The sequence below is a fragment of the Panicum virgatum genome, chromosome 2N, assembly GCF_016808335.1.
Source record: "Panicum virgatum strain AP13 chromosome 2N, P.virgatum_v5, whole genome shotgun sequence".
Taxonomy (NCBI): Eukaryota; Viridiplantae; Streptophyta; class Magnoliopsida; order Poales; family Poaceae; genus Panicum; species Panicum virgatum.
In genome coordinates, this window is record NC_053146.1 from 35,832,470 (window position 1) to 35,845,260 (window position 12,791).

Below are 12,791 nucleotides of genomic sequence, written 5' to 3' on the forward strand. Positions count from 1 at the left end.
GAAACCTAGAATTGTTTGAGCTCTCAAGAAGCTAGGGCTGGATTGTTTTTTAGGACGGACAAAGCACATACTCCGCCGGGTATCCATATCCACCGCAAAACAGTGGAAAACTACATAGCAAGTAATAATTAATGTGAGACGATGGAGCAGCTCACCAATATCGGATGGAACAAGTGAAAATGACATAAGGAACGTACACTGTCTGCAACAGCTCGTGGCCGGTGGCCCTACCTTCATCAATGCCCACTACCGATTAGGTCAATTAATGCAATTGGCACGACAAAACTAATTAGGTGCCACCCTCGACATCCGTGCTGCTGTGTCTGCGACAAACATATCATAGGAACCTCTATAAAATGAAAGATAAAGTTCATGTGGACAAGGTACGTGTAGCCATAACAGGTGTATTTCTGTACCTATTTTCATAAATTCCTAGCGTTCATACAAAGTTTAGTTTTAATTCCACACTTCCTACTATTGGGTTGCTCGCCGCTGGAATTTTCGTTAGGCACCTATGAAAACACATCATGGAAAGTTTCGGAGAGCTCTCATACCTGCACCTTAGAGATAGATGGATGATAAGGCAACTCCCTGCTAGACATGGGTAACCGAGCTCCGCCGGTCGATAGCGATGGTGGTAGAAGCGTAAAAAAGGAGCACCAGGATGAGTAGATATCCTTATTACACATTTTCAAAGCATAATTAACTTTCTGATTCAGTTACCCTTTAATTGTTAAGAAATAATGTAGCCTCACACATCCTAGATTCAAGATTTTCTGTACTCTAAGTCATATACTCATATAGTGGCATGCAGGCCCTAATTGTTCTTAAATACCATTCCAGGGAGGCCAGATGGCAAAATTGACCATAAGTTATGTGAAGACTCTAGCACAAATCATAGATCAGCTTGGATTGGAGGAACCAAAAATAGCGTATGAGAAGGGAGAGAGCGGAACGTTCCATGCTACCATAGAAGTGGACCTTGTGAACTGGGTATCCATGGGATACAGAGGCCAACGAGAATTCACAGGCAAGTCATCAGTTTCCGCAAGAAGAGCTGTTGGGAAGGCCGCTCGTAAAGTTGTCAATACTCTGGAGAAATATGGTCTCATCAAGATCAATGATTTCAGCAGGAAACAACTGAAGCTGTGGAAGAAAAGAGTCATGAATATTGCTAAGGTATGCAAGGAACTCATCGAAGAAAGAGACGTACTTGAGAGGAACAACCCGTACCTACAAAACAAGCACAATAAATTACTTGCAGAGAATGCTAGGATGGAAGAAGAAATATCGAGGCTGGAGGAAAAGATAGTTGGGCGCACAGAAGGTGAAAAGGAAGATAAGGAGCCCACTAGGAAGAACAACCACTTGGATGGAGATAACACTACAATGGAGGAATTCATGGAAGTTAAGTAGGACGGCACATAATATAAATTGCTGCGGTACTGGGTTTCCATCTGTGCAAGTACTGGTCAATGTGTTATATATAGTAATTCTGTGTCCTAGGAAGGTACCTGCAGCTCAACTAATGGTGCTGATAGTAGTAATGGTTTCAAGTACCTATTATATACTAGTGTCGCATCTTAAAAAAGAGGATTGGTTGTACGTCTTGGTGTTGTCTTTTCGCTATTGAATGCATGGTACTTGGAGGCATGAGCTATTTCCAGAGTTTTGGTATTGTTTTTTGCTATTGAATGCATGGTACTTGGAGGCATGAGCTATTTCTAGAGGCGGTGGTAGGTGATAGTGTTTGGTGGCCATTTAAAGAATATGGGCACAGTGGTTGTACTCCCTGTATACCAAAAAAAACAAGTAATCATAGTAATTGTAGGGAAAATTAATAATATGGTAGAATAAACATGTTTACTCTATTTTTTTACTCATTTTTTGCACTAATTGGTTTTTATGGGCAGATACATTTTGTAAATAGAGTAAAATGAGTCCTTTTTAGGGACAAACTCTAAATTCTAGAATAACTTGTTCTTTGGAACGGAGGGAGCAGATATCAAAAGCATATCTAACTGGTGTTCGTTGTACTCCATCCGCCCACAAAAAAAAAATACAAGTCCCGCTGATTGGTGAACCAAACAGTTCATGTTTCGATTGATCTATACAAGATAATGCTAATGCTTATTGTATAAAATAGGCAACAATTAATTAGTTATTAAATATAATTGTCGTGCCACATCCATTCAAAGGCATACATGAATGTAATTTACTGCACAAGTTTGGTAAAATTTGAACTTGTTGACTACTCGAAAAGAGAGTTGCATTGTTCTATGGATGGAGTGAGTACATATATAAAAAGCGTGTTGAGCCGATGTTTCTTGTATCCCCTCTTGCGAGCAATCGGTTTAAATCAACTATGGTTATGTTTATTTTTGGAAAAAAAATTCTGCAGGTCGTGCCGCATCGAATCTTGGGACACATGTATAGAATATTAAATGGAGCTGCCAATTAAACTAATTGCACAATATAATTGTTTCATACGAGATTAATCTTTTAAGTCTAGTTAGTCCACGATGGGATATTAGTTGTCAAATAACATCGAGACAGACTACATTATGAAAACCCAACTTTTCGCGACATAAACAGTCTACGCATATGGACTGTACTGATGTGATGCAATGTGACAGAAACAAAACAAGTGAGCAGATTTGATGTGCACAATGTAGACCAACATGAAGTACAGGTCTGGCAAAAGAAAGTAAATGCCACTTTTCAGTCTATGGTCTGCCTTGTATATGTTCCTATGCATCAATTGCGTGCACCAAGTAAACACGGAACACTTTTTTTTTTCTATAAGGGGTTTTCCCATCTAAAAACAGTGCATCCCTTTAAATAGACCATATATATGCTCCTTCGAGGGCATTACCTCCATGCTCTCCACCCCCCCTTCCCACACACCCCGCGCCTATCACCATAAAACCAGGAACCTAGTACAATATTTCTAATATAACCATATACCAGGACCGGCACTTGTACGGAGGATGTTAGGCGAATTTAAGGTGGAAGTACCTAACACCACCCATGAGCAAGCTTTATGCTTCATTCATTTTGTTATACCCCTTTTTAGATCGGGTGGGCTTTTCATTGATTATTGGTGAAGATCAACAATCGTCTATGAATTTTCAATACAAGTATTACAACTATAGACCACCTGTGCTCGCGAAGCCTACTGTAATTGATTTTTGTTGAAAATTTTATCCGCGCGCATCTTTGACTCCAAAGCTCCACCCTTTTTGATGTTTGCCTGTTTCTGTATCCAAAAGTTCCCAAAGTTTGTCCCATCACATTTGCCAATTTGCTTGCCAAAGTGGTTATCTGCCTCGTCATACATTTTGACCATCATTTCGATCTACCATTGTTAGATATTTGGATGGAGGCTGCCGACTGTAATACCGTTGGGCACATTGTTTAGTAGATGTAAGAGGTCCTCCTCCGGCAGATGAAATCTATAAATGTATGCCACCTTTTGCAGTGGGAGCGATGGCTGCTGTAGGCATAGGGGCTGACCAGATGGCCGCACTACTCCGCAGCGAATTTGGCCACCCATGTGCAGTGCACTACGACCTTAGAAAAAACATGTGCGTCTACTTTTGTCTGGACTGCCAAGTGCTGAATGAAGAGGCTATATGTTTTCATTGTCATGTAGACAACACATCTCATCGCATACTCCAGGTTCTTTTATTTGCCACTTTTGTAAAAAAATACACTATTCTACTGTTGTTTGTACCCATTCACACAGGAAGAGCCTAAATAAGTAATCATCGAGCAGGTGTGGAAGGCATCATTAAGTGAAGTGTTGCGAGTAGTAGATCTACCAGGTGTGATAGATATAATAGGAATACAAATATATAGCATCAACGGTATCAGGGTAATCCATCTCAGAAAAAGATCCTGTGTTGCTTATTCTCCACTCGGTCTCAAGGGTCGCCCCCAAAGGTTCGCATGCGTGGTGTGCAACAGGGGCCTAAAGGATGCTGTCAGGTTTTGCTCGGTGCAATGCAAGGTATAAAGACCTGTCTAATTTATCCTCTGCAAATAATAAAGTTGCCAAAAAAACTGGCACACCCTATGACTGCTCCTTTCTCTTTTGCATTCAGTTAGAAGGTGAGGCGCACACCAGCACAGGAAATCCTGCAGTGAGCCTCCGATGTCGTCCCTTGCATGATGTGATCCGTGACACTTGTAAAACAAGGAAGAAGGAGGTCACACCATCCAGAGGTTTACTCAAGACGCAAGAAACAGGACCACATAGCCGCTCACTCAAAGAGCAGGAGGTTATGCCACCTCGAAGCCGTAGACGACGCAAGGCCCGACCATCACGTGCACCGTTCCACTGACCTATGCCAATGACACCGCTCTTGGTGTGAGAAGTGGTGAGCAGGGCGTTCCATCTAAAACTTGGCAGAGTAAACGACGCGGGTGCCTGTAACCTATATGAGATATGTGGTTGCTTTATTGACCATATGCACCAGGGTAGTTGTGGCACTAGGTAAAAATTAGCGGCAACAATGTGTATATATGGCGGTTGGTACTTGCCTAAATCTAAGCAATGTCACGTGCCAGTTGTTTGGATAAACAAGGTTATAGTTGTATCTACGCAAATGATTAGACGGCGAGGACTCTCTTCAAGTATGTCGGTAGAGGGTTCCCATCAATGAGCACTGGCAAGCATCTGGAAGAGTTCCCATCAAAATACGAGGACCTTGGAAACAATGCAAGTTCTAAACTACAAAGGGACTTTTTTTTTGTAAGGGCTAGGAAACTGACTGTTTATGTAGAAACATAGTAGTGCACATAGCATTCAATGAAAATGCACATAGTAGCGGTGCATATATATATATATATAGACATATCATTACGTAAACAGGTAGGCCCGACCAAGGGAGCCGAGCTCACCTGCTCATTTGCGTAATCCCACGCTCTCGTTATTAGACTCTTCAAAACCGGCGCCATCGATGGAGATCAGAGCGGGCAAGAGCCGGGTGGTGCCGGCCACAGGCTCATGCAGTAGAGGCGACCGTCGAGGGCCCAAGGAAAAAGGGGGCCCAACAGTCCATATACGAAGCCTCAGAACACCAAGTGTTGCACCTTTTTGCTTTTAGAGCCGGCCGCAGCATCGGGAAAATGAAGGCACGTAGCACATCTTTTTGCATCCGGAGGCAGCCGCGTCGCAAACCTAATCGAACCTAAATAGGCGAAACCAAATTGTCAGATTAGAGAACAGGTCGACCAGCTGCCGGTGCCTGGTCATTGCAGCGTCTTGTGTATAGCATGCGTGCAGGTACCCACTACTGTAGTGCTCTAACCTGCCCACCACATCCAGCACACTTTCATCATCAATTTAGTTAGTTATTTTATTCTATCGACCATGCTAGATCTTCCATTTAAGGTCTAAACTACTTTTATTTTAGGGCCCACACTTTCATCCTCGGCTTAGCAAGCTATTTCACTTTTATTTAGAGTGGGGATCTCCAATTTAAACTGTAACCTAATTTTATTTTACGGCTCTGTTAGTTTGTACAACCATTATTTTTAAACAAATTATATATATATACAATATACATTACACTTATTATCTCTTTTGCCATTCTATAAATAAAAAAATATTTAGTCCGAAATTCTATAATGGCAAGAATATTTTAGCATTTTTCTTTATTATCCTTTCAACTAAACGTGGATGGCTGGTCGAAGGAGGGCCATACGCAGGCTGCCGCAGGCAGGGAAGAGCTGCATGCGGGCATGGTGGCCAGTCAAAGGAGAGGCACGCGCTGCTTGCCACCGCTGCAGGGAAAGTTCATGCTCAAGTCGCCGCCGCACAGGTGGTGTGCTAGCCGACGTCTAGGCCTCGAGGGAGGGCCGTGCGCCGGCCGTGAAGGAAGGCAGGTTGCCGCTGGCGGGCCAGAGGCGGATGCTGACCGCTGATTGAGGTCAAAATTGAAGCAGCCAAGGATGGCCTTCCAGAACAGGGAACAGCGAGATGTACCTGTGTTGGATAAAATGACTGAACAACCCTCGATTAAAATAAAACACTCCTACATACATTAACGCTCTAGATAATTTGGGGAGGGAAGGAACGGTGGTTCCTCTCAAGCACCGCGCGTCTTGTTTTATACGTGGCTGCAAGGACATGTTAATTGCAACTGCTCATTAATTATTGGTTGACCGAACGTCGAAGGACAGCAGATACTGGGCTTCCAGGGTTGTCCACATGATAATATCCGTAATATTTTTGTGGTTCCACCTCATACCACTGTATCAAGTGCATGCGTCGACAAGAAATTATCCGGTGAATTTGATATTGATGCTATTATCACCAACTTCACTCCTAGAAATGTTATGGAAAACCACTCTAGTCAATACATATAATTTTGCACATGAATGTTTTCTGCATGCACAGGTTGTGTCTAAGGCAATAACATTCCTAGTCTGATTATTACTACTGAGAAGGCGCTTGACTTTGTCTTGTTCTGGTCCCTAAAACCTTACAGTTGTACCTGCAATAATGAGACCACGCAGAGTTAGCTTCCATGGAGGCAGGGACGGCAGTGGCCCAAACAGGCATGTGGAAACCATCGTAGAGTTACGGGGGGCAATCAAGCCGGTCATCCCGACAAACAGTACATACCCGGACCACCTGCAGGTACGCTTGGGAAGGGGCCATTGTGCCTTATCGCGGAAAGCTGATATATGGCACACCGATCGGCAACAGGCCACATAGAAATGAGGTGACACGGAGTCATCAACCCAAAGGGAAAGGGCCCTAATACAAATATTATACTAAAATACTCCTAAACATAAATATTCTTCTACACTAAAATAACAAAGTGGCCTTCAGAATACAGGCAGCACCAAGCCGGAGGCCGACACAACTGCAGTACATAGACGAAGCATGCAGGCGAAGCAGCCATCCCTTTATTCCTCGACAAGCTTATAAGGACAGAGTGGTGAACTGGCGATCAGGGCACATGGCACTAGAACAAGGCATACGCAGCAAGCACTGTTTGGTGGAACCAGAGGAGCAGGAGCCGATAGGTGACGTTGTGGAGCCACAGGTCTAATCGGCACTGTAAAGTTGAAGTATTCAAAGTCAAATTAGATGTACAACGTTAACCAACAGTGCGGCAGGCCAAAACATAAGTTACCTAGCCTTCTCCTTCTTCGAGGTGAATAATTCCTTCCGAGCAGACCGCGAACGTTTACCCAGAGCACTTCTGCACCATAAAAAGTACTATTAGGCTGCCGGCACAAGTGCTCCCTGCTTTATTATTTGGTGTTGCCTCTGCACCCCTCCAGGACGCAGGAACTGTGCTATAATAATATATTCTAATAGTGCCACAACAAACTATCACGTAGAGGACAAAGGTACATACCCAGACTCTTCATTAGCTCCAGGGGGGACCTCCTTTCCCTTAGTCAATGAGTTCTTGCCATTAGGAGGCGTTGTGGGTCCACCTTCTGGATCTAAGACCACTTCAGTTAAGGTAGGACCATCTTCGGTTTCCTTTCCAGAGCTCCCAGCTGCGAACGAACCACCAGGAGGACCACGCACATCGCCACTAGCACATCTAGATTGCTCCCCAGCAACAGTTGGAGCCATGAACACCCTCCTAGCTTGGAAACAGAGCTGCCCAGTTCTAAAGGTTTGCTCACTGATAACCACCTGAAACACATACCACCGCCCAACAAGGCTGCGGAGGGATGCTGGCAGCAAAATTTGGTTGGATGAACTTTCTTCCACGAGGTCAGCGGCAGTCCGCCGCACAACCTGCTCAGCCACACCTCCAAACAGAAATATTTTTGCACGGCCAGTGTTGTCCTCGATAACCACATTTAGCTTGTAACTAAAATACCAATATAAGGCACGTCAAAAATAAATTACAAGATGGGGATTTGGAAGGGAATGCAGTATCAAATTATAAGGGCTACCTGGGAATGACTACTGGCTTCATTTCATCACAGTTAGTACATTCAAATCCTTCAAAAGTTGGCTTTAGCCCTCGCTTGCACTTACTGCACCCTTTGTACCACCAACCATTTGTAACATCAATTTCTTTAATCTTTGCATCGCAAGTAAAATGGACATCCTGGTACACAAAACAAGGTAGAATTTGTTACTTTCACATAAAAACTTTACATGGACCTACCCTTAGAAACAGGCTTACATTGTTGTCGTGAGGATCCAAGGAGAGGAGCTCCGATATGCTCTTCCTATTAGATGTTGCATCGTCAATAGCGCCTGCAGCCGCACCACCATCCCCCGGTAGGAGCACGACCTCGGAACCTCTTCCCTCTAAGCTGCAAGCAGAATAAAGTGCACCTTAGAACACATATGCATGCAATACGTGGCAAAGGTAAATAACTGGGTGCACAGTAGGCAACCTAGCACGGAAAGCATTAACTTCAGGTGTATCAATGTTGATATACCACTTCGTTGCAGAACCGCTTGCACAAGTTGTAGCACCTATTTTTGCATTCAGTTTGGTGGGTTAGAACACAGCAAGGTGGGCCTGGCACCCATAGTACGTAACTGATGATTAGCAAGGGAAGTACTAATACCCACCAAAGAACGTCTTCACCTGCATCCCAGCAAAAATGATAACAACCGGCTCATCATTCCCAATGGTCTCAATAAGGAACTCATCCTCAAAAGATGTTGCGTGTTCCCCCCATAATGTTACGGGCAAAACCCGATCACTGCAACATTATGCTCATTAGAAACATAGGAACCCTAGAAACATTGTAAATCAGCTTGGAGCAAACCTTAGATCACGTATCTCCACTGATCTCCTAACAGAAGAACCATTCAAACTACTACTCTGCACCACTGGATGGATGGTTGTAAGTTGACCAATAACATCTGTTGCCCAATCATTCAGGGTATCATCATACAATGGAAAATGCCCTGCCTAATGTAGAACCAAAGGCTGGAACATAAATAATTATTGAGGGTGCGTACCTACTAAACCATCTCCTTTCCTTCCCTTGTGATCTAAATCCTCAAAGTCAATGAAGTTAAAAAAGTAATGCGGCAGATTTGTGGCCAAGTTAGCAGATAATTCCTCAACAGTAGTCCATGATGTGAAGAAGATTGATTGTTTGTTAGGAACAGTGTTGAACTTCCTTACTTGCCTACTAACTTGAAATTTTTTTATCATATAAGAGTGACCTTCCACCAGAAGTTTGGCAAATTTGTTCATGTCTTTTTGCCCAATGGAAGCTGTAATGCCTATGCCCTGATGCACCAAAAATTGAAAATCACATAGCAACTACTAAGGAAAATATGTCAGATGCATATGTAAAGTGTCGTACCTCTTCATCAACTAGAACAAATTCCATACCACTAAAAGACCTCCCCTTAGAGGTCCCAGATACCGTCCACATCCTAGCAACTCTAACCCTAATGCACCAATTGTGTCTTGATGGATTTATTTGTGACAATAAGTTGTACTCCATCTGTTACCAGATCAATCAGCAAGGAAACAAATGAAACTGTTGTCAAATGGAGGATTGTGGTATGTGATATTTTTAAAAAAATATAAGATGCGGATGCATGCTGAGTGCGCTAGACATAAAGATATAGCCTAAATGGCATGGGGTGTGTGGAGATGAGAATGCATAGGAAAATTACCAAAGGGATCGGAGGATTTCTTTGTAGACAATATTTTGGGTAGCATTGGTATTTGGGTCTGTATCATCGTCAATTAGGATCCTAAGGCCCTTCCTAGATGTTACACGTGATATAGCAACGTAGAGCTGACCATGGGAGAAAACTGGGCGTGGCAAGTTTAGGCCAACATTCTGCAAAGTTTGCCCTTGGCTCTTGTTTATGGTCATTGCATAACACAAACGAACTGGAAATTGCCGCCTACTAAGAACAAATGGCCATTTAGTGCTTGATACATGCAAGGCAATCCGAGGAAGAAGTACCTTGTCACCAATGTGTGATCCAATTATAATTTGAGCCTCCAATACCCGAGCACCTAACTGTGTTATTATAAGACGTGTACCATTGCAAAGGCCAGCGCTTTGATTTAAATTGCGCAGTAGCATGACAGGGGAGCCAACCTTAAGCATAAGCTTGTGATGAGGGATACCTTTAAATTGGAGCAAATTTAAGAACTCAACAGGGTAAAGCAAGTCTAGATTACCATTCTCCTTTGAGGATTCAACCAATGTATCTGAGCTGAGGTATACTTTTTCATTGCCTGGAACTAAAGAAAGAATACGGCTATTAATTTTGTCGATGGTGTCGTTCTTTGGAGCTATAATAGCCCTTTCCCTCAGGTAGGTTGGGTCTGAATATGATGCCTCCAAGTTGGGATAAGTAGAACTTATAATATCATCGATAGCAGAATCTAGTCTTGGGACTAAGATGTCACTTGGTATCTCAATCAGCTCCGAGTCCCCGTCATCAATCTCAACGGTACCTTTTGCAGTACCATCACCAACACTCAATACCCAGTCACTGAAGTCTTTCACCTCCTTAGCTGCTAAACCACTCCTCCCCATCCCAATTATGCGCATGTTGGTTGTAAGTTTTAGTATCTTAACATGGTCCCACAAATAAGAGTTGGTGATTGATGCATCAATTGTGTCTAGCCTATTACCACCCTCAACTACGGGCAGCACTTGCCGGAAATCTCCACCAAGTAACATTGTCTTCCCACCAAACATCCAGTCAGAATTTGAGGAGTCCAATTGACCAAGAATGTCACGCATACTACGATCCAACGACTCAAAACAATGGCGGTGAGTCATAGGAGCCTCATCCCATATTATCAGAGAACTCTGCACTATTAAATCAGCAAGGAAAGTACCCCTTTTAATATCACACATCGGCGACTCATCAATAACAATGGGAATTTTAAATCGAGAATGCACAGTACGGCCTCCTGGGAGCAAGAGCGCAGCAACCCCTGATGAAGCTACAGCAAGAACAATGTGTTTCTCCGATCGCAAGAGTGAAATGATTGCATTCCAAAGAAATGTCTTCCCAGTTCCACCATACCCATATACAAAAAAGCATCGACCAGTTTTCCCATAAACTGACTGTATGACAACATCATATATATGCCTCTGTTCAGAGTTTAATTGGTTAATGAGAGTTTCATGCACATGCAAGAGCATTTCACTATCGTAAGCTAATTCCTCAGCCATCAATCTATTTTTCATCTTGCTGCAAAGGGTTGGATCAGGATTTGGTAGGCCATAATCAGTCATTGAGGCACCATTCTTGACAAACAATCTATCGAGTTCAAGTAGGATATGATTTCTCAGATGTTCTTCTGGCACTTTATAACGAGGCAGGCCTACCATCTTTCTAATTTTATGGTGTATATCATCAGTGAAGTACGTATAGAACTCAGAAAATAAAGAAGGTGCATCACAAACAGAGCAAAAAAGTATTATAGTAACAAGCAACTGGCGCATTTGAGAAGCTGTACCCCAAACAGATGCTTCCTTGAGACATTCACGCCACTCATTGTCGTCACCAAGAAGTCCAGCAGCTTGACACGCATCCTTAAACGTTGGGTGCAGGACACCACTAACTGTACGAAGGTCCTCATACGATGTAGCACCCTTGGCAACATTCAGAAGCATACGGAGGTAGTAGAGCTCACCACAGCTAGGATTGATATATATAGCCCTGCCGATCTTTCTAGATCCCTTACGTGAATGCCATGCCTTAGCCTTTCTATTCCAAACCCATTTTGTTGGGAATTCTATGTATGTTAACTCTCGAGCAGCTGGGAAAATCGTATTAGCAGTAAACCACTCTGTTAATGTTGTCTGCATGTAACGAGGGTCATCTACAATATTGGCCAATGGCTGGTCAGCTGGGTACACAACACTATTCATCAAGGGAAGATGCATAGCTAACCTTTCCACTGCTGGCGTCCTAAAGTGGATATCAAATTTGAACATACGCCAGATAGCCTCGTGGGAGGATAAATAGCGACAATCAATGTATTCCCGGACCTCGTCAACATCATCAGGGTGCTTCTGCGCATTTACTGGCTGGTCACCAAGGCTGCTAATGGCTTCACCATGGGAATCACAACAGGACACACCAGCTCCAAAGGTCTCGATGACAGCCCTAGCACGGTCTGGACCTTTTGTAATATACTTAAACAGGTATTTGATTAGATGGGTTTTATTGCACCACTCCACATTTATATGGGCCCTAAACCGTTTCAATACTGCCAAATTATAGGGGACAACCCACCCATTATCAAGCCTGATTCCGTATCGCTCAACGAAATTTGCAGCCTCAGCCCAGCGCCTGTACTGCAAGAAACCATCCTCACCCACTACTGTGCTTGCTTCGTAACCCTTAGGGAAGAATTTTGAGCACCTATTGTTTTTCATGCACGCGCATTTTTTTATTAAGCTCGCCACAAGGGCCATGTCAGGTGCCTTTCTTCAACTCAGAAACATGCTCGTCGACCTTTAATTTGAAGACTCGGCTAACTATGTCAGGTCTAGCGTCAGGCCTCTGCCCTGGAATAAATGCAAGAGCGTCAACTATTTCCTGCCACTTTGGATTGCAGGTAAAAGTAATAAACAGGTCTGGGGGCCCATAAAATCGACAGATTGCTATTGCATCCTGATAGTTCTGTATCATGTATCTTTTACTCCCAGTGAAGCTAGCAGGCAAAATAACCTTTTTCCCAACATTGTTTCCATCCACATCACCCTTAAGCAGAGCATCCTCAATACCCTTGTACACCTCAGACCTTAGATTTTTGTTATTTTTTACAATGTATCTAAGCCTGTTCTCC

General features: G+C 43.3%; 2 protein-coding genes across 2 annotated transcripts; both read right to left on the reverse strand.

Moving 5' to 3' along the window:
* Positions 1-7,354: 7,354 nt before the first annotated feature.
* LOC120662554 (replication protein A 70 kDa DNA-binding subunit C-like) lies at positions 7,355-9,462 on the reverse strand. The gene is made up of 8 exons (XM_039941678.1): positions 9,319-9,462; positions 8,966-9,242; positions 8,770-8,866; positions 8,570-8,703; positions 8,389-8,470; positions 8,172-8,304; positions 7,936-8,093; positions 7,355-7,850 (listed from the first exon to the last, which is right to left on the reverse strand). Exons 1-8 carry the CDS (start codon positions 9,460-9,462, stop codon positions 7,355-7,357), a joined length of 1,521 nt encoding a protein of 506 aa, XP_039797612.1.
* A 171-nt stretch (positions 9,463-9,633) lies between these two features.
* On the reverse strand, positions 9,634-12,417 carry LOC120662555. Its single transcript, XM_039941679.1, has one exon. The coding sequence runs from the start codon at positions 12,415-12,417 to the stop codon at positions 9,634-9,636; it is 2,784 nt and encodes a 927-aa protein (XP_039797613.1).
* Between the last annotated feature and the right edge of the window lie 374 nt (positions 12,418-12,791).

What these genes read in the sequence shown, in the direction of transcription:
- LOC120662555 (XM_039941679.1), bottom strand. Translation starts at nt 12,417, where the DNA reads ATGGCCCTTGTGGCGAGCTTAATAAAAAAATGCGCGTGCATGAAAAAC.
- LOC120662554 (XM_039941678.1), bottom strand. Translation starts at nt 9,462, where the DNA reads ATGGAGTACAACTTATTGTCACAAATAAATCCATCAAGACACAATTGG. An exon ending in GAAAGGAGATGGTTTAGTAG is followed by an intron (nt 8,867 to 8,965) that starts GTACGCACCCTC and finishes ATTGGGCAACAG; the next exon opens with ATGTTATTGGTCAACTTACA. An exon ending in AAGCCAGTAGTCATTCCCAG is followed by an intron (nt 7,851 to 7,935) that starts GTAGCCCTTATA and finishes TTGGTATTTTAG; the next exon opens with TTACAAGCTAAATGTGGTTA.